This window comes from Amphiprion ocellaris, chromosome 8 (assembly GCF_022539595.1).
Source record: "Amphiprion ocellaris isolate individual 3 ecotype Okinawa chromosome 8, ASM2253959v1, whole genome shotgun sequence".
NCBI classification, from domain to species: Eukaryota; Metazoa; Chordata; class Actinopteri; family Pomacentridae; genus Amphiprion; species Amphiprion ocellaris.
In genome coordinates, this window is record NC_072773.1 from 6,636,142 (window position 1) to 6,659,118 (window position 22,977).

A 22,977-nucleotide genomic window follows, 5' to 3' on the forward strand; every position below is an offset into this window, starting at 1 on the left:
TTATTAAGTATATAATAAGTATGCATTTGTATTTTAACCACTTTCAACATTCTTGGAGCTTCGATCAGTGCAGAAACAACAACTGCACAAACAAGTTTCTCTATTAGTATTGAAATCTGTCTCTTTCATATATATATATATATATATATATATATATATATATATATATATATATATATATATATATATATATATATATATATATATATATATATATATATATATATATATATATATATATATACACACACACACATATATATATACATATATATATAAATTTATTATATTTCAATATTTTTCTATACATAAATCTCTGGACAACTGTGTCTGCACTTAATCCCTGCTTCAAACAAAAGAAACCAAGATGTAGCTGCTTGGATGCATTCATGACAACTGGGATTGTTTGCCATCGCTGAAAATAGTTTTTTCTACAAAATATCTCCCATATATTAACAGCAGCAATGCCAATTATTCTCAATGGGAATTACTGCCCAGCAAGCAGGGAATGTTCCCCCAACATTTGCTAACATTATCTTTAAGTTCTAATGATGTTTTACAGAAAACAGGAGGCTACTTACCTATTCAAAGAATGTTCCTAGAATGTTAAATGTGAACTACTGTTTGGAGGATGTTGTCAGATTATGTTCCATGACAACTAAGATACAAAAAGTGTTTTCCAAATGTTATTTTATATAAAACGTTCCTGTAATGTCACAAATTCACAAAGCTGGAACATTTTTCCTGCGATATTCTAACGATGTTTTGGGATTGAGGTAGCATGTCACAGACTGTTCTTCCATAAAAACGGGAGGCTCGTTCTCGGTGCACGTTTTATGAAGAACATTTTTAGAACGTCTTCAGACTTCATGATGCTTTTCGGAAGAACATTCTGGCAACCTAAAAAAAACTTCTTGCTGAAAACATTACTGGAACTTTTCAGAACTTTCTCAGAGTGTTTTTAGAACCAAGGAATTCCAGCTGGTTTTCTCCTGCTCTGGAACTATAGATGATTTTTCCGGCTTTTTTTGTGTTTTAAATCTTTTCTGCTACATGAAACATCTGAGAACAGAAATGCAAGTGCAGTTTCCCAGCTGTCATGACGCATGTTTGGTTGCAGAAACTCCCCGTTTCAGTGGAGAAGGGACCCCGAACATACAAGGTTAACACAAGTGAATCCTCCTTAGTGCTTCCTCACTTAGATTTAAGCTATTTTATGCACAAACAAATTCACAGAATCTCCTTATTATCATTTACGACAAATGCCGAAACAAAGCAAACATGGTACTGGAGTAACTCAGGTGTGAGAAACAATGACTGTGTGACTTTTTCCCATTTGTGTGTTTCACTTTTTCCTTATTTCCTCCATATGTTTCTGGTTTTCCCAAATATGATTCATTGCATAGAACGACTGGAGATGAGAGGTCGCCTCTTCTGCCCACCATATTTGTTCATGGTTGAACTCGTCTTTGTCGTGTTTTTCTTTTTCCACATTGGATGATGGTTGTTTTAAATACACGCATACAGAACCCCCACACACATACAAACATTAGGAACAGAACAATATAGAGGTGACTTTGAGGTTTTTCTGCGCCGGGCGGCATGCGAAGGTTCCCAGCGAGCGTTCACACAGACAATATACAGCAGAAGTTGGTTGGTTGGTTCATTTTCACTGAAGGCCTTGCAACGCTCGGCCTGACAGAGTACATTTTTGAGTACCGAACCGCAGATCCCACAATGCACTGCAGGAGCAACAGCAGGGAGAAAACTGACCTGAGAAGTTTCCATGACAACTGACAGTCTGAGAGAGAGAGAGAGAGGTTTCTTCATGGGGGGGTTGGGTTGCAGGTCTGGACGCCACCATGATAGAAAACTCAAAGTAAAAAAAAAAAGGCGAGTGACTTTGTGACACAACCAAGTGTGTTATTTTTGGTTCCTCAGTCACATGTTGTTTTTTTTCTCTTTTTGACACCATTTCGAGTGTGCTTTCATACGCGCCGTGCACATTTGACATTTGAGTGAAGACACATGCTGACACACTCGTGTAAGGAGCTCGGCACAGCTTTTTTTATCTATTTATTTTTTTGCAGTACCCCCCCCATAAACGTCCATCTTGGAGGGTCAGAAGAATCACGTTGAAACCCAAACCCCTCGCAGGTGATGAGTCCAGTTCTGCTGTAAAGTGAGACTGGTCTGCGTTTTCAGTGCCTCTCTGCTGCCCTGCAGTGCTTTCAGATCAGACTCCAACTGGCTAATGTAAAGCAGTGCATCACTCCCATCCACTTATTGGCTGATTGACGACACAAATGTCTCACGATTGGTTGGAGGAAGAGATCTGGGCGGTACCTTGTGGTTTTGTAGGTGAACTCCTGCTGTCCGGTGTATTAGCGCAGCAGCAGCAGCACAACATTGGAGCTCATTTTTGTAGAACATTTAGGTCAGACTTGAGCGGTAGTCAGTTAGACAGACGGAGGCAACACATTTCTGTTCCACCAACTTTGAAAATGACACAAGATTGTGCTCTTTACTTTCTTACCGCTATTGCTTTTATAATTATTGATAATAAATAAAATGTCAGAAACTCGACAGGGGAGGCTTTGATGGAGATAACAAAACATTACAAAATAAATAAATGAAAAATAATATCACAATTATTTAAAAAAACATAAAAAATATAAATTAATCTCTCTGTGGCCAGTGTTCCAGCTGACACATAAAAAAGGATGTGATGGAAAAAATATCCCGCTTTCACCTTGAAAATAAAACATTTAAAAATGATTAAGGCAACCTGCAACATAAAAACCAGGCAAATAACAAAAGTAAATTAGAAAGTAAACAAAGAGAACACAAAAAAATAATGACACCCACCTGCGACAACATGAGAAATATCTGAGAGCCAAATTTTGTGGAGCAGTTGGAGATACCCCATTGCCACAAGCACTGCAGGTAAATGTTGTCTTAATGGCTTGGTAATGGCTGAAAAACATCCCAACCATATTCATTCTGCATACCATTCAAAGATTTTCTCAAAAAAACTGAAAAACAAAGAAAAAACAAAAGGCTCCTTATTCCCAGATCCCTGTGTGTTGCTTCAGTAATCTCTCTTCTTTGTTATTATTGACGTCGTCTAGCTAAGATGTGTTTCCCAGTGTCTTTATGGCCTCTGTATAGCAATAATGAACAGTGTAAGGTCTTGGATATAAAGTTCCATGCATTCCAAATTCCTACATTTCTTTTTTTTTTTTTTTTTTTTAATCCACTATACACTTCTTTAAAGACATGGCAAGTTGTGGATTGTTGGGCGAGGGATTAGAAAGACGGAAGTATCAGCATTCAAGAAAAATGCAGAGGTGAGGAAGAAGGGAACAGTTCCGATCTGGAATGTAGATAGAAACAAACCGTGGAAAGAAACCGACGTTCTGTGTCGGCTACATCGTTGTTTTATTCATTCAGTAGGACGTTTCCATTATTTCCTCTTCAGCGCATGGTAACAAGAGGTCTGTAGTACCAGAAAAACCTGCTGTAGCAAGTTTTATAACATTTTCCCCACTTTGTCTTTACTTCGAGAAGAGATAGAAAAGATGAGAGAGGCTTGTTTTGTTGCTGTTATTCTCAGTTTGAGCACAGGACTGTGGAACCAAGGATTCCTTCATGCCACCACCTGTAATAGAGCTACCATTCCCTGTTAGCAGGAAATAGCAGCTTTCATATAAAGGGTGGAGTCGTCGATGTATGGGAGTAGAACTGCATCTCCCCTTTATTTCCTTCCATTGAAATTGAAGTGTTTAATCCACAGCAATGGCAAATTTGGCCTCTGGGGTTTCTACTCGTCTTCACCAGCTGCGTAGATCTCTGGTATGAGTAGCGCTCCCCCTACTGGCCTGGAAATACAGCAGCAAAAACAAAACTGTTTCTTCTGCAGCCATTTTGATCCCCCAAATGCTCTTTTGTAAAGAAGAGATGCATCAAACTGCTGCAGACTGCTTCTTTCAGCTGCGCAATATTTTGGTTGATTGTGATTCTGGGGCTGGGGGATGACAGAGGAGAGTCCTTCTGAAGATGGATGTTGGCTTGGACTTGGAATGTTCTAAAAGAAAGGCAAACAAAGAAAGGAACTCAGCCGAAATACAGAACACAGTCCAATTCTGTCTGATGTCTGTAAGTTTATAATATGTTCATAAAGGTCTCAATAGATTACAACACCAACAATGAAAGTGGCACCGAAATAGCTCCCAGCGACTATTGTTCACCTTGTTTACAATTACCAGAAATATGACTAATATTTGTCATATATGTAATACACATAAACACCATAACAAAACTTGTTTGGCACATAGCGACTGCAGTTCTTCAGACATGGACAAACAACAGTTTATAGTTTGTTTGCAATAAAACGCCTTTTATGTGATCTATAGTAAAAGACAGCATCATCCTGGCTATGGCTCATTTGCATTGTCTACTAGTGGAATACAGGATTTAATTTAAAATATTAGAATTTAATTTAAAAGCACTGAATAGTTTTCGTAGCTCCACAATATGTTATCAATTTGGTAACTCCGTCTTAACTCCTTTGGCCATTGGTTCTCAATTTTCTTTCTACCAAGAACCCCTAGATGAGGGACCCCCTCATCTATGGCGCTTGGGATTATTTGATAAAGCCTATTCTTTTATGCTTTTATACCTTTGGTAATGTCAAAAAAGACCCCAAGAGAAATGTATTTTTAGTGATATTCAACATATATTGAATTGCATGCTGATGACTAGCTGTCTTAATTTAAATACCATAGTTTACATTGATGCAAAGATTGACAATGACTTGATATATATGAAATATTTCGATCAGAAAATATACTATTGTCCCATCAATCCTTTCCTCAAGGTTGTCTGATATCATTCCTTTAAAGTGAGCACAGGCAAAACACTGTACTTCCTGAACAGCTGTGTATCAATAGACAACTGTAATTTACTGCTGTTCCCTAAATACCTCACATGCAAGCTGCAGTCGATGCTGTTAGGTGGCTGTACTTCACTCAGACAGATGTGTTTCTTTAAAAATGGTGAAATACGGTGTTCTAATTTTGGAATTATCCCAAATTAAACCAAGTGATTTTATCTCCATGGACTGTTTTCTATGGGCGGAGTTCACAGACCCCCGTTTAAGAGTCACTCTAGATCTGAAACAGACTCCTGTTTCACAACAAATCCTGTCCTGTTTCTGGCAAATTCAGTTAAAAATGAAAATTCATCATTTCCCTTCCCTTTTTTTGTATATCCAACCAAAATGCTTCACCTTGGCCATCCTGTTCATACGTCTTCATCTGATTCCTTGACTTTTCTGAATAAATCTGTAGGATGTTAAATTTTTATTTTCCAATTAGTCAGGTAAATCTCTGTAATTAATAATAATGCTGTAAGGTCTTGTTTGGTTAATTTGCTTCTTGAAAACACTTTGGCTTAATGGCTGTAAATGTGCTCCATAAATAACAGTAACTTCACTTGACAATACCTAATTGTTAAAGATGCTTGTAGGTGATATACAGCAAATTAATTTAATATTGGAATCCCTTTTTTTTCTGAATGCCAAAGATGCCCACTTTCATATGAGTATACGAAAGTGGTTGATTTGCAGAGTTATGATTTACAAATATAACCGTCCACTAGATGGTGTGTAAACCTAAGAAATGCGTTACTGATAGTAGGTACAGTATGAAGACTAGAAATTTCTATTTAGTAAGTGAATAGCAATATTTTTTCATGTATTTGACTATGTAATAAGCCATTATATTTGTTTTTCCATAAAATATTGAGACATATAATGAGTTAATAAGAGGGATACTAATCTGACTGACGATCTGCATTTACCTGTTTTAATCCAATTTATTTATTAAGTAAAGGGTTCTAGCTGAACAAAGTCAGATATCCTGTTGCCAGAATTTATTGTAATAGATGATAAAAGTTTATGCCTGCAGGTATCTTGTTTCTTGGAAGATGAACCTTCAAATCTTCTTGACATCTATTAACAGCAATAATCATAATAGTAGAAGCAGAGGTAAGAGTTTACAGCGAAGAAAAGGGTGTAAATCCCACAGGAGAAAACAAAAAAAAATGGATCAAAAAATGAACAGAACTTGATTAAAATGAGTTTCCTTTTCCCTCGTGGCTCCCATGCTTAAGTATTTCTAGCATCAAGCAGCTGTAGCAGGCAGCAGGAGAACGAGGCCACTGATATTTTCCTAACTCAGCTTGTCAGTCGGTGCTGACGCAGCACCTGGAGGAACATAATGGGAAGGACGCATGTTACGCTGCAGCCTGAAATAACGCAGGAGTAAAGCCACTTGTGCGATGTGGCACTTCAGTTTTGGCTCACAGCCTTGAGGTAGAAACCTTCATTATAAAAATCTAACAGAGCCGAGTCCTCCTTAATGGCCTTAGTATTCGCTTAACAATCATTTGTCTTTGGGACCTGCAAAAAGACTTTTCATTCAGTCACACACCTCCTCTCTTCTTCTAAATCAACAGAATGACAAGCCACATCAGTGTATATATAGGCAATAAAATAATTAACCCATGCAAATTTACATTTAAAGATTCCATATGGTGCCCTTTTTTAGTAAAGTAATACAAGTCTTCATTGTTTATGCTCGAAATACCACAAAGATGATTCATTGCACCATGATTGTATAACCCCTGGTTTTAGCCATGTTTGAAAAGGCCTGTTTTGCTCTGAAAAACAATCAAACTGCTGCTATTTATGCCCCCTTCAGGAACAAGACTCTCTCTGCATCTATGATTGACATTGCATGAATGAAAGTGTATCAGTCTGGGACTCTATGTTGCTTTGAACTTTCGCTCTGATTGATTTTTTTTGCAAAGAAATTTTGCAGAAAGCGCTGTTTAGATCTCGTGTTTGTTGAGTTTGTCCGATGACATTGTGGTTCTAAAATTAGTATGTAAATGGATCTGAAATGACACTGGTTAGGAAGTAGTCTTAATGGGCTGTGTTTCAGTCACTATTTCATACTTATTCAGTTGTCTGACAACAGAAACAGAAAAATATGTAAATGAGAACAGCTTTGTTGGAAATTCTGCTGTAATAAAATGCAGTTTATGTGAGCACAGAGAACAGGAAAGAAGCTAACAGATGTAAATACTGAGTTTAAGTTGCACTGAAGCACAGTAAGCAACATGAAAACACATTAATTTGAACAATTATTGTGCACTGGTTTCAAATCTATCCCTAAAGTCTCCTAGATTTACAGTTTCCACAGAAATCTGACCAGTGGATATATTATCAAAGTTAATGGTAACATTAGCCACATTAGTCACACAACATGCTAATAGGATTTTTCTATTGTTGTGGTGACATTTCCATAAATAATAAAAAGAATCCACGAAGTGCTCAGCTCCTCTGATGCTGGGAGTGCATGAAGACTCTTGTGTTCATTCTTGCAGCACAACATTTGGTGAGTTTTAATCTTAGTTGAGGCATTTTAGAGTTTAGCAGAAGCAGCTCTAGAAAGTAAATAAACCGGATGGACTGAGAGGCAGCTGCTCGTTCTAAAAGTATAGCCTGGAAGCAACGAAGAGGCGGGAAGGTTTAAGCTCAATGACTATTGGTTAGTTAGCACTCGCTTGTAAAGGCTAACTAGTTGTGGCACGGTTTGGGGAATGGCAGAAACTTGTCTTCATACCGTAATAGCTTTTATTTTACAACTTCAAGTTTATAACAAACCACAAAACAGCATAAAGATGAACTTTCACCATATAGGGACCTCAAATAAAATAAAACTGAACATTATGCATTCACAATAAAAAAATCAGCGTGAATTGCCAATGCAGGTGGGCAAACCTTAAATAGTGTCAGTTACAAACAAATCCATCTTTTTTATGATGGATTGTTTCATGTGCATAAGGGCTTTTCCTAAATTATCGTCTAAAAAATCTTTTTGGTACAATACCGTGTGAATTACTCAGTATTTTCTATTTATCAAAATGTCTATGCAGAACCACTGATATGTGCAATAATGTTCATTTTTACAACTAGTACTTATGTATATTATAATTATAATAATTATATTTTGGTTTATTTTTTATACTACATTCCTTAAAGGTTTTTTTTTCTTTTAAGTCAATAATGAGATTTCCTGGTTTCTTTGCACCCTTTCTGACCTTTACTGGTTGGACCAACAGCAACATGTTTCCCAAAATGGACACAAGCATCTTTTTTTCGTTTTTTCTTTTTAGAATCACTGCCTTCCAGTTTGTGCTCCCACTGTGCCTGACCCAGATTAACTGCTCCAAACATGCTCTATATTCATATGTTGCCCAGCACCAGACTTAATCTGTTCCAGTGAACACAGGCCCCTAGGGCTGCTACACAACACAACACACAAACATACACAGCGACAATGACACACACAAAGATGTATGAATGTGAACACACACATTAACTGACTCACTGGACACAGAAAAGAGATGGAAGGAAGGAAAAATATGGGTCCAAAAGTAAACGGATGCATAACTTGTGTATTTTGGTCCATTTGATCCCAAATGAAGGAAATTTTAAAAGCTACAGAATTAAGTATATTTAAAATTAGGGTAAAATGGTCCAACATTGTGCACTAACTGAGCTCCACAAAGACTAGATGTCCCATTTGCTACGAAAGACTTGATTCTCAAACCCCATCAAATAGCTTCGGGCTGAACTGGAAGGCGAACGGTGAGTCAGGGAACTTCGGTGTCTGAGTGGGAGAAAATCCTTCAGGAAAACCTCCCAGAGCAGAGGAGGCTGTTGGGGCATCACATGAGGACACATGGAGAGTTTGGGTGTCCACATACTAATTGGAGGAAAAATGGGAGAGATTTTTCCCTCTATGTGGGGCGTGGTTGGATGAAAGCAAGAGCAGCAGAGGTGGAACAAAAAGGGGAGATTTTTATGGTAATCGAAGGAACAAGACATGCGGAAAGAAAACGCAAATGAGAATCTCGACGAAGCAAAAGAAAGACATTTGACAGCAGGAGTAGAGTGTGGGAGGAGAGAGTCTATCACTGCAGCAGTCACATGAGGCAGTTAGTCGTTGCATGGCTGCACACAGAAACACTCCCTGTATGATCCTTCATGGCACATATGCAACGCCGTGTACGCTCTGAAATACAGCAACATCATGGCCGGCACGTTCTCCCAGTCCTCCAGAATTCACTGCAGAACACTGTCGTTTAAATGTGTGATTGATTCTCTGGCTGCTACTGCTCCTATTTTTACAGCTGTCATCGTATCTGTGAAATGAGCCGACACTCAAGCCTGACTCCTAAAATACATCTCATATTTCCTAATGGATTTTTATGTTAAACATGCATTTGCAAAACATTCGCAGCAAGAGTAATTTGTGACTACGTTGTGATGATTTAGGGAAAGTTTGTGGTTAAATAGTGAGAATGTCAGCATTGATTTGAAAGATAAAACAACCTGTGCCACCTTTTTTTTAACATATAAAAGGATGGGTCAATTTCTCTGACGTTTGAGATACTTTTGAGACTGTCAGTACGTAACTTACAGTAGCAGACAGTTTGAAAATGCAGAAAGGAGGACTTCCACAGGAGCTAAATAAGGTTTTACCCACTGAAAAACATCAATATCCCTTTAAATATGTGCTACATTTAGAATATTTTCACAGCTGCACCGTCTCTTCAGTCTTTACAGGCTTTTCTAAAAAGGAAACTGAAGCAGTTGAAGTCACCAAACTTCATAACTGAAGTGAAAAATTGTATTCTTTTGAAAAATAAATGCAAAAATTACAGCGTTATATATGTTATAAATATTTTTCCTTTAAATAACTGTGCAAGAGTAGGGAAATGTATTTTTTCAAGAGATTTTTAAAAAGAAATTTCTCCTGATTAACTTATTTACGGTGATTTGGTATTATAGAAACTGCATCAAACTGTTTTAGAGTTTACAGATTTTTGCCGTCATGGTTTGACAGTTTTTCACCATAAAATTTTTAAACATTTTTACAGTGTACAACTTTCTTTTTCTTTTTTCTTTTTTAAAAAAAGCTGACTGTCCTGCACCTTAACGGAAATGGCACGACCATACCTAGAGCTCAAATATACCTTTTTTTGTTTGTTTTTCTGCAGTACCCATTAATATAAGTTAGAATGCCATAAATCATCAAAACACCAAGATTAAAGTTGAATTTCTTTCATTATTTGTTTTACAAAAGTTGCAAAAAACCATGAATCAAAATATACAGCTTTTTTCTGAGTCTACAGGTTTTACCAATACCAAGAAAAAAATGAAGCCTCTGCATACTAATGATATTTTACTGCTTACAACCTCTACAAAATATGCATTTTTGACACTACTCTGCACATCTTCAGAAAGATGTTTCACCATGCTGAATGTATCTTCCAGCAACTTGTAAACAACTTGCTCTTCTGTATACCATTTACTTTGCTGTTTGATATTTTATATGTTTGCTCTCAAAACTTTCTAATTTGTCTCCATACTTGTGACATACAACACATAAACTCTTCTTAATGCCGAGTCCATAGCAGAAGAAACTAGAAAAGCACTCAGAGAGCGCAGTACTCCGCCAAGGCTGTTCAGTCGTATCATTTCCGATGGATGAAATCTTTCATAAAAAATGACACAGGTATGTGTTATGCATGTGTACGTTATGTATGGATACTAAATCACATGACCTAAATATGTAGCAGGCGGCAGGAATCGATGGGACTCGGAAACACCCCCACAATTTAATCAATTGTTCCTCGTATCATTTCTGATGGATAAATCCCAGTTAGTCTGCAGCGGTGGATTTGTAGTAGGATCGCAATCATGTGATCATCAGCAGGCAGCTGACGTAATGTTCACTTGTTGTCATGGTTACAGAGACGCCATGCCGCTATCTCGCAATGATAAAGAAATCTTTAACAAATCCATGGACTGAGACTATAAGCCCCATCACTGAAAAAATCTAATCACTTGGTCCTTGTGTCATTTCTGACCTTCCCTGAAAATGTCATCCAAATCTGTTTATCCATTTCTGAGTAACGTTGCTAACAGACAGACAAACAGACGGACAAATGCATGCCGATCGTCACATAACTCCGTCGTTCCTTGGCGGAGTAATAACTGGAAGCATGTTAACATCTTACTATTATTAAGAGTACAACGGCCAAGTTTCCGAAGTTAATCCACTTAAAACTACTAAAATTAAGTGCAATAAAGCAGAAATATGTTCACAATCATGACTGCAATAGTTAACTGCAACCATACAGAGATATCAGATCTTTTTTATCGGTGATGAGAAAGATGTGTGATATATTGAACCTCTAAATACTGACTCTTTCTGCAACTAATATCTTTAAAGAGCTGAAGCTAATTTTTGTGAGCTTTTGGTGTGAATCAAACTTTCTAAATAGTTTTTTTGTGTTTCAAACACATTTCTCTTCCTCGGGTATCTTCATTCTGTTGCATAATAGAAAGAAAAACTTCTCCACATTTTCCTTTTAAATATTTCATCTCACTGGTTTATATTTAGGCCCCCAGGTGCTCCTCAAACCTCCAGAATAATTCTGCCTCCTGTGATGTCGTCATCAATAAACCCCAAAATACACCTTCAACATTTTTAGATTGTAAAAGGTGTCAAAGTACACAAAAGGCATCAGAACAAAATGAACCAATCAGGCGCTCTGAGAAACCATTTGTTTGACTTTAAAGACAAACACCGACAGCAGTTTAGTCTCTTTTCTGAGTTGTATTTTAGTTCACCAGGAGACAAAATCAGCTTCACTATCCGAACATCACCAGACTGATTTTTGGAACCAGATTGACTTTTGCTGCTTTGTTTTTGGCCGATTTGAGTTTAGTCTTTTAAACTCACAGAACTGAGCTGCCAGAAATTTTCAGGTGCAGGAAACAACAGAGCAGCTGCAAAAACACAGAATGAGCAACAGAATGACTGGATTCAGGCTCAATAGACAACATGACATGACAAAGGATGAGATATGGAAATGGACACTGACAAATGCACCAGAAAAGCTAAGTTAGCTAAATAAAACTACACTTTGTTTTAAAATTTCTTTCTTTACTGTCAAATTATTATCATCATTGTTATTATTATTTGGATTTTTATGAAATTTTACCTAAAGTGTTTTTTCTACAAAATCCAAGCTACAAAAGAACCGTGTTTACACTTAAGCTAGATGTCATTGCACTTTTCATGTTTACTTTTTAATTTTAAATTTAATTCTGCTTTCAAAACTAGACAACACACTGATCTTTCAGTTTTGTGAGGAGTCATCTTGATAAATATCACAATCCAAATAACATACAACACTGTGGGTTTCAGTGGTGAGCTGAGAGTCTCCAGGCAGATAACATTAGTGGAATTTATTATTAGCCTTAAAAGCTCAGGTTGAATTTAAAAAATAATATAATCACATACTGTATTGGGCTAACTCGGTGAGTGTTGCAAAATTCTTCTAAAATTTGATTTTGGAGAATTCAAGCATCTCTGTCACAAGTGACCGATAAAATCCTTATTACCTGGACAGATGGTTGACAGCTTGCAAGACAGGATCTGAATAGTAATGTTTCTCTCACTGTGATCAGTTCTGTAGGAGCTGAAGGTAACTTACTGTCTGTCCTCCCAGAGAGCAGCTTGTTCTATCTGCCGGTGAGTTCAGGTCTGAGACGTGAAGCTTCCAGAGGATTCCAGTCCGTGTTGGCTGCAAGAGGAAACAGCAGCATTTTAGGAAACAAGTTGGTATTTAACAGAAGCTGCTTCTATCTGAGAACTGCTTGGGCATCATCAGTCTGAACAGTGAATGCATGTATGGAGACATTTAGGAAAAACTGTTGTTTGGAGTCCAGGATTCAGAGGAACAATCCAAATAGTTTGAAGGCCTCAGGAATACATGATTGATTTTTATTTATTTTTTTTTAAATCACCCAAGTGGTATGATTTATCAAAGCCAGAAACTGTAAAAACAAAGACTCACCAGATTTTTAACTTTCCAATGATTCTAGAAGTACTCACCTGTGACATGCCGTTCCATTTAGAAAATAATCCAAATCTAAATTTCGAATCATTAAATTTCATTTATAAATTCACCAAAGAATTCACCAAAGTTTTTGCTCTAACCAGATTCTGTAAAAAAACAAAAAATAGGTGTTCCTTGTTGAGCCACATGAGACACAGCTGTAACCAACAGACAAGTGACAAAAATTCAGTGACTTTAGGCTGAACTGCAGGCTGTGTTTACACAGAGCAGATAGGAGACATGCATGGAAACATATTTCAATTTTAATAAGTAGGAAAATATTTATGGTATGTGGAATCAACATTTTTACAGCATTGGTAACTGCTGTGGACACTTAGAAAACGGTTGTACATGTTGATATAATTTTAGTTTTTTTGTTTTAATTTTTGCAAATCAAAGAAATGCAAATTATTTTTCTTTTTTATGATTCATGGGAATATAACTTACTATGACTGTTTCAGATTGCATAGAAGAATTTTCTAAGGTCTCTCTGCTTCTAGTCATAGTTGTGCTGTTTCCATAGAGATGCAGGACTTTACACTGTGGTGAAAAATGAGCCCACAGTGAGTAAAAATGTGACAGAAAGTTGTTTTTTTTTTAAAGCAGAGAAAACTGTTTGAGGTTCAGAGGGTTAATGGAGCATTTCCTCATCAACAATATGTATATAACATACATAAATAATAATAATACACACATAAACTCTACTATTCCTCCTCGATATGTCAATGGCCAGATAACACTACGTTAGTATGTAATACAGATATATTTATTTTAGTAGATTGTTTGCAAACTGTCCATCATGTGTTGATGTTCAAAATAAACTTGTGCTGCACTCTTCAAGTTTCCCACTTAGTTCACTGTACATGATTTTATTATTTGTGAGAAAGACGATCTTTTAACATGTTAATGCACATTAACAGAACATACCATCAGTGATGGTCTCTATTAGGTTATACAGAGTTATGTTAAAGTTAGTCTTTTTGAAAAGATCCAAACTGGAAGTTCGGAAAATCAGTTTTTCTGGAAAGTCTGACTAAGTACATTTGAAGCAAAAGATGTGCAACATATGCACTAAGGTCAGTTAATGTCCATTGTTTAAGGCCAGTAAACCAAAACTGAATGCATGTACAGTTACATAGTTCATGTGTGAAATGTTCATTCTTTAAAAGTTCAAATTTTATACGAAATAAGTAAAAACACCCTGCAGACTGTTGGACTTCCAGATGTGAAGCTGAGATAGAAGATAAAGCTACGAACTGAAATGCAGACGTTTAAACGTTAATTGAGTTACTCACCAGTGTGCTCAGCTCTCCTCTCTGCTCTGTCCTCTCTCACTGTTCTCTCTCATTCTCTTCTAGTAAAATAAAAGCAAGGGGAACTTCACAGGTTTTTCTGGTACGAGGCCTCATGACTTCTTTTTTTCGACATTTTCATAGTCCTGCAAATATAAGGAGGTTCTTTGTAATTTAATGTTCAAACCGACAGCATCTGAAACCTCAGCAGTGCATTAATTCACAATAAAACATAGCATAAAACAAATGAAGCACTCCTGCCTGCCGTGCATTAATAGAACATCAGGCTTGAATGTTTAAAGCGGCGCTAATTCAGATTTTCCAAACAATACCTTTCAGTGCCACAGCGATGAAATATTCAGAGGCCCCATCGTGGTCTTATTTATTTTTCATTGTTCTGGGACTTTAAAATGTCAAAACTTAAGACCTGTGTTTGCTTTTATGTCTGAAACCTATACGATGTCTCGTCTCGAGTAAATACAATCCCACAGCAAGTCTAAATCAATAATGTCAAGTGTGCAGCTTCAGTGTACAGTTTACACACCCTCAACGCATCCGCTGTGATGTCGTAGTGAGAATAAGTTGTCGTTTTTTGGTGTTAAATTCTCACCCTGCTCATGCACAGCAGCCAGAAGACCCAAAAATAATGGAAAATAATAAAAAGAAAACACACAAACACAGTGTCTGCTTCAGGAACACACTGGCTGTTCTGAGTAAACCACTTTAAGCCTCTCACTCTGCAGCCTACAAGAGTCAACACACAACACGCTGTAGCGATCTGTCGACATCCCAGCAGACTTTCAACCGGCAGCATCTCACACATTTATTTTTATACCTAATGTTTGAGATGCACTTGTTCGCCGAGGAAAAGGAGGAAATGTTTCCAGCTCTTTGTACATGAATCATTGACCAAAAACACTGACGATGACCTTGTGCTCTGATGAGCAACTAAGCTGGACCGTTTGTTTTGTTGGTTTTTTTGCTCTTTCAGATGCACATTTTTACTCTGTGATAGTGTTCTTTATCTGTGTGGAGTTCATAAATGCTGAACATTAAATAAATAAATAAATAAATAAATAAAATGGACAGGAAAAAAAATTCAAAAGTCAGCTTCGCTATGCAGATGTGACTTTTTGGAACATAAACTACCATTCAAAAATTTGGGGTCACTCAGGCAATTTAATGTTTTCCATGAAAACTCCCACTTTTATCCATGTGCTAACATAACTGCACAAGGGTTTTATAATCATCAATGAGCCTTTCAACACCATTAGTTAACACAATGTAGCATTAGAACACAGGAGTGATGGTTGCTGGAAATGTTCCTCTGTACCCTTATGGAGATATTCCATTAAAAATCAGCTGTTTCCAGCTACAATAGTCATTTACCACATTAACAATGTCTACACTGGATTTCTGATTCATGTAATGTTATCTTCATTGAATAAAATTGTGTTTCTTTCAAAAATAGGGACATTTCTAAGTGACCCCAAACTTTTGAACAGTACTGTTTAGGCGCAAGAAAAGCAAGCAAGAAAAAAACAACAGTTAAAAAAAAGCACATACCTTAATCGTAGCACCTCAGAAGAAGGAGGTGAACTTCTTGCCAAAACCGGAAATAGCTGGAAGAAAGTGAACACATTTAAATAAGTGGTTAAATGGATGTTAATTGGGTTTAAATGTAAACAACCCTGCCAAAACAAAAGCATTTATTGTATTTCAACAACCACTGCTCCTTCTCATGAGGTATAAACTTCACAGTAAAGCAAAGTGTATTTATTGTACAACACATTTCATTCACAAACTGCACATTTGATATTTTAAATAAACTAAATAATTTACAGTTGAAAATTCATAATTACAAATAGCAAAAGTGCAGATACGAGATGCATGGATCAAACAATCATCTAAAACTGAGGTGAAACTAATTTAAAGGATGGAATATGCAGAGTAGAAATGAAAAGTTTTCAGCTTAGACTTGAAATCAGTCAGTCTGAAGCTCGGTATTCCAGGTCTGTGCTGTATAATTCTAATAAAAACTGCTGGGTCATGTTCTGCACATGGAAGAGTGTAGGGTCCAATCACTCGTGCATGTAAGACTTAATAGTGTTCATGAAAAGCCTGAGGATGCCAAAAAATGTGCTCTAAAGCCACTTCATGCCCATTATCCATCCATTATCTATACACCGCTTAATCCTCATTAGGGTCATGGGGGGGCTGGAGTCTATCCCAGCTGACTCAGGTGAAGGCAGGGGACACCCTAGACAGGTCACCAGTCTGTCGCAGGGCTACATACAAAGACAAACAATCACTCTCACATTCACACCTACGGGCAATTTAGAGTAATCAATTAACCTCAGCATATTTTTGGACTGTGGGAGGAAGCCGGAGTACCCGGAGAAAACCCACGCATGTACAGGGAGAACATGCAAACTCCATGCAGAAAGATCCCGGGAAAGCCGGGACGTGAACCAGGGATCTTCTTGCTGCAAGGCGAAAGTGCTAACCACTACACCACTGTGCAGCCTCATGCCCATTATACAAAGCAAATAAACTGAATGCATGTAGTGTTAAATTGTTATTAGACACTCATGTTTAACTAAATCTACTTTGAAGAGTGCTGTTTTGCAACACTTTTTACACGTTATATTATGAATATGGCAGGGATTTCAAGTACTAGATGCTCTATTTTCAGCCTGATTGGTGTCTTTTCTTAGATCCCAGTTAAATCCCTAAACATAAAACATGCTTTCTTTCTTCTACCTTCTCCCAGTTTGCCGGCCTGCTCAGCAGCTCCTCCAGGCAGGATCTTGGAAAACATTCCTTCCCCCTCCATGCCAGGCTGCCCGGCTGCTGCGCTGCCAATGCCTCCAGGTCGAGGAGCTGCCTTGGAGCCTGTACAGGAAAAAACAAAACAAAACAAAAAAACAAAGAGAGGCGTAATATTAGGAGGCATCTGCTGTGCATGTATATTTATTTTTCTGTGGTGTGATCTGGTGTCCAGTGTTGTATCTGTTTGCTGTGTTTTCTCAATGTGGGCCAGCAGAATTAATGTCTCACCCTTCAGTTGTTCCTGCTGAATGTTTCCTGATTCATCTGCAGCTCACAAACCCTTTTTGGTCATTAAGTCTCCTTGAGTTAACTGATGTAGGTTTCTGGTCCTGGGCCTCCTCCATGTTAGTTAGTTTCCCAAATAACTGACTTGTTAACTTAATCCTTAGATGCACGAGTGATTGGACCATACGCTCTTCCATAAGTGGGTGTCTTACCCATGTAAGAGTCAGTGTGTTTTTATGCCATTTTTGTCATTTGGGTTAAGAATAATCATTTGTATTATTGTTTGTATTCTACTTTTGTCCACACAAGAATGATTTCATGTTTGAAATATGTTTACTTTTCACTTTATAACAGATTTTTAACATTTTGACAATTGAAAAAGAAGAATATTACACAGAGCATCAATAGAAGAATGTCAACATCCACTTTGCTGACATTTTTCCACTCTTTTCCTCCAGCTGTTGCTGCTCTCTGCTCCTCCAATTCTGTGCACTTCATCACCTCTTGTATGATGTTTTCAGTGATAAAGAGCTTGGGGTAGTAATACAAATATTACAATTTCTTTTAAAATATAAAATGTAACTTAAAAATTTAAATGGAATGATACCAAAAACATGTTTTTTGAGAAATAGCTGGAATATGAAATGATAGCAACTTTTCATTACAAAGATACTGTCAGAAAACGACGTCACCGGGTTGATTTTGACTCACTTGTGCATCTAAGGGTTGACTAGGTCCTCATTGTGGAGCTGACTATTTATGACAACCAAATCCTTCCCTGAACACGCTTTACATGTTAACAAATAATGCTGGAAATGTGATATCACTATGAACAGCATAAATATATGAAAATAATTTTTTTGTTCAGGATTTTTTGGGATGGTCACAATCATGGCTCACTGGTGCCCTGGAGCCATAATTATCGGTATAATGTGTCAAAAATTAGAGATTCAGAAGTTCTGTTACCATCCATACATTGTACAAAAATATTTTTGGAAATCTTTACGTGTAATTTTTTTTAAAAATCACAGAAAAAATGTGGTATGTTATTATTTGTGTAGTAATTTGTGCTTTTATTTGCTGTATTACTATTTTTACTGCATTTAAAACATCAAAAATATCATTATTTATAAATATTCACCTTTATTTGAAAGAAATGTACCTATATTTTGGGTCAAAAATGCAATTTTTTCTTTTTTAGATTTTTAAAGTGACATTTTACCATTTTTTGTATTTAACTAAATTATCACAGAATGTTTTTATGTACTTGTTAACTGTAAAAAAAAAAAGGCCAAAATTGTAAATATTTCCTTAAAAAAAATCTATATTTTTACAGATAGTACCGTTCTACAATGTTTGACTGTAAAATTTCACAGTTAAATTGTTTTTTTTTAAATAAAATAATGCATTGTTCCTACTAAATATTAATATTAATTATAGAAATATTTGCTTGTTTTAAATTTACAAAATAATTAAAATAAGGTTGAGTAAATGCACCGATTCCATGTTTAGTGTTGCCTCTACTGTCGTGCCTGTAATTTTGGTTCGGTTAGTGAATACAGGAATTTAGATTTTGAGGTCTTTTGTCGTTCACATAGATTTGGTAAGTGGGTGTAAAACTTTGAGTCAGATTGTTTAGATTTATTTATTTTTTTTGAGGAGCATCCGCCACCCTCTGCTGTTCAGTAGTTATCCTTACAAAAACCTGGTATTCATTCATTCTTTAAAACACATTTAACTTTGGTACAGCTCAGACCATCTATCCATTTTATTCTTTATACTTTTTAAGTTCTTTTGTTGTGTCCCACCTGCTCACAAAGTGACTGAACCACCAAATTACCAGACTGACTGGCTTATTATTTGGTGACTTGGTACGTTGAAGCTGATCTGCTGCCGTAAAGTCAAACCCTCGTGTGTGTTTCCCCCGAAGGATTATCTGCAGATTAATCTGAGATTAGATGAAACGGCACGTGGTGGTTACATAATGCCGACACCGTGGACGACAGCTGGCAAGACGGAGGGAAGTCTGAGCATGAGTGTTGGTGTTTATTGTACTGTACCGATGCCTGTCAGTGGAGGCTGTGCTGCCTTCGAGGCCATGACCGGTGCCGCCTTTGCTCCAATAGCTGTAGCCGGAGGTGTGTCGATCTTCGTCTGCAGATAGAGAGAAGGGAAACAGCTCAAAGCTCATCATTTAGAAACACAAACATCCCAGTGTTGACCCTCTTTTCACAGTAAAACCTGCTGGAAATTGAAGAGCGGTGGGGGGAGAAATATCTGCTGTCATCCGCTAACAATGCTGCTGACAGACAGGGAAGGGAGGATGTGGGATTCAGGCTCTGTTTACTCAAACAAAGGCTGAACGAGGCGGTGAGACAGCATGAGATAAGAGCAGAGGACGGACAGAAACACAGATAAGAGACGGACAGACAGACGGACGGAAGGAAGTCTTATTGTGTTGTGACACTTTAGTGAACAGCAACTGACTGATTCGTGTGTTTCTACTTTGTCAGCTGTCACTGAGGATTCCTGCTGAAAAACACGACATATTTTCTTCTTCTCAGGCTCAGTCAGGAATACGGAATAAATATATATACAGTAACTCTGATCTGGTTGGTTTGAATATTAGCTAATTGCACTATGAACTTAATATGAAAACTATCACTAAGACACAAAATTCAAACTTAACTGATTTGTCAGATGCATAATTCAAACTCAGGTGCTTTGTAGAAGATCCAAAGAGAGCTGGAAATCTATTAAAATGCATGTAAAAATGTAAGTTCAACCTTTCAACCTGGCAGTCGCTGGTAGATTTTATATCCCAGATAATTATAGTATTTGAGAATTTAAACTGTTTGCATTTGCACTCATTGTTGCAAAAACTATCCTCTAACGGAGGCAATAAGCTGAAGTTTAACATTTGAGATCATTGAGCCTCACCAGTCTTTTTTTTTTAATTTTATTACTCCTGTCACATTTTTATTCATTGTGGGGTCATTCTTCTCTGCAATATAAAGTCCTGCACCTCTATGGAAGCAGCACAAACATGACTAGAAGTAGACAGAACTAAAAAGTGTATTATATGTAGTTATAATGCTATAATCCTAAAAACGAAAGAACAAAATTTGAATTTTAGATAATTTATTTTGAAAAAAACTTGAAAACACCTGACATCGATATGTACAATATGTTTGTTATTCCAAGCGTTCACAGGTTTTTTACCAATATTGGAAAAAAGGTTTACTCTGCATACTATAGATATTTAACCATTTGTATTTTTAATTAGTTTGAATACTCGGTCTCCTCTCTGCTCTAAGTAAACACAGCCTGCAGTTCAGCTGAAAACATCATGAATTTTTATCATGTAACTGTTAGTCACAGCTGAGCCACTATTATCTTCATAGCTGTGTCAAGGAGTGCAGAATTTTTTGGATTTTTACATAACATTTTGCATGCAAACAGGAAAGATTCATTTGTTTGTAGAATAAAGTCATTTTGGTGAAATACAATGAACTTTGGTTCAGCTTTCATTTGTGGGTAGTTCAAGGACTGCTTTAAAATTGACTATTTGTGTTTTTAATACATTCTAGCACTGATAATTCTCCAAATCTTTAACAACAACAAAAACAAACAAAAAACAAACAAACAAAAACAAAGCCATTTTGGTGGACTTTTTAAGAAAACATGTCTTCTCAACACACCGGTGGTTTTTGGGGTTCAGATTATCTTAACTGCTCGGTTAAAGTAACTTCCATGAACAAATGCTTGTATTTTTCTGTTGAATTCTGCTGTAGTTGTAAGTTACATCTGCATTTACTGTCAGCACTATAAACTGTTCTCTCCTGCGCAGGAGAAACTTTAACATTTTTGTTGTAAAGTTTCATTTTTTGGTGTGTGTTTGAACTCCAACTAGACACTTACCAATGTTGTTATTAAAGATGTCCTTTATTTCCAGTTTCCACCTTTTCTCCCTGTGTGGGTGAACTGGTTGGGAAACATTACAAATGTTTATTTCTGCTGAGTCATTGTGAGCTTTTGGAAACTTTTTCAGTTGCTGTGTTTCTTGCACTAAACACCTGAGGACTTAACTTCGGCAGCTCTAACAGAGAACAGCTCCAGGACTGATGCAGACCAGACCTGCTCTGATATCCATCAATCTGACAGCTGCGACACTGAAAATATGGCCTGGTGTCATTTCCATGTTCCTACTTTGCCTCCTCTGTTTTCTGTAAAGCTTCTTGTGCCACTCATACTTCGCCTCATAAATAAACCTGATAGACGTTGGGCTGTCGCCAAATAATCACGTAATATTCGACATTTGTTTCCCACTGAGTCAAAACAGAGGTGACACATTGAGGCGCATAAAACAGCTTTTCATTATTTACAGCCACTTAATCAATGTTTTGAATTACACATAAGAGTCTAAGTGAATGAGTCTGCAGGCTGCATAATAATAACAATCATATGACAAACTCTATTTACTATTTATGGCTTCCTGTCGGAGCTTTCCAGGACCAATCCTCGCATAATTTCATATCAGACCACATGAATTATTTCACTTTCCTGCTGATATAGTCCAACAATGCAGCAATGTGAAAATCATGAATAATTTGAGGATCGTAATAACTGACACAGTGGCTTTGTGAAATTTTATTCATATATTTACTAAAGGCGGAGTGAAAAGAATCATTAAATTGTCCCAAGTTTTCTGTTAAATGTCAGATTTTTACAAATACATTTATATGGATTTATGATTATGAGGTTGTGAGAGGAGATTTTTTGCAGGCCGGCTTTGTTGAGCACCAATTCCTTGAACAGACAGTAGAGCAGCTACATTGACTTATCAGCTGACTGTGTGTTAATCACAGCATTAGATAAGGCTGCCAGCAGAGACGCAGCAGAATTTCAATAAACTATCTGAACCAGGGAGGAGATGAACTGACTTTTATCTCAGGGAGCATGAAGGGACACGAGGGGACAAGTGTGAAGACAACCAGGGAAAAGGTTTACAAACTGAAAGAGTGGAAGACTGGAGCTGACAAAATGTTAAAAGACAGTTTCATCACGTTCATGAAATAATTGTTTTGTGCCCCCAAGAAGCAAAGAAAACAAGCTTGTTGTGTCAAGATCAGAACGTGATGTTTTAGGATGTGTCTGAGACAAATACAGCCATGATGTGGTACATAAGTTCGAATTAACAACATCTCAGCCAGAGGAGCTTTATACAGTATATATAGTGTTCCCTTAGTTTCTAATATATTAATCACACTGCATGTAGTGATGGAAAAAATGCATTATTGTAGATTCTGAACCCCAAATTCTATGTTTGTGATGGGTTTGAAATATACATAGTCTTTAAGAAACGCCTAAATTACCCAATTTATCAGCATGAGAAACCGTAAAAACAGAAAGAATAGTCATATTTTCAACTTTCCTTGAACTACTAATTTGTGAAATGCTGTTCAGTTGGAAAACCGATTTCATCAAAATCATTTTATTCTACATGTTTCATTTAAATGTTTCTCCAAAATATATAATTGAATCTTACCAGATTCTGTAAAATTACGACTGACTCAGACTA

The 22,977-nt window shown here is 36.9% G+C and overlaps 1 protein-coding gene across 6 annotated transcripts in view; it reads right to left on the reverse strand.

The window, feature by feature from the left end:
- Nucleotides 1–3,200: 3,200 nt before the first annotated feature.
- bsna (bassoon presynaptic cytomatrix protein a) overlaps nt 3,201–22,977 on the reverse strand; it is a 223,826-nt gene continuing 204,049 nt past the window's right edge. For all 6 annotated transcript variants that reach the window (XM_055013044.1, XM_023270746.3, XM_023270749.3 and 3 more), the window contains 6 exons: nt 19,457–19,550; nt 17,103–17,234; nt 15,906–15,961; nt 14,343–14,485; nt 12,643–12,732; nt 3,201–4,087 (listed from right to left, as the gene is read on the reverse strand). In XM_055013044.1, coding sequence (XP_054869019.1) covers nt 15,921–15,961; nt 17,103–17,234; nt 19,457–19,550 — 267 coding nt within the window. In that variant the 3' untranslated portion in view covers nt 3,201–4,087; nt 12,643–12,732; nt 14,343–14,485; nt 15,906–15,920. The remainder of the gene's footprint in view (nt 4,088–12,642; nt 12,733–14,342; nt 14,486–15,905; nt 15,962–17,102; nt 17,235–19,456; nt 19,551–22,977) is intronic.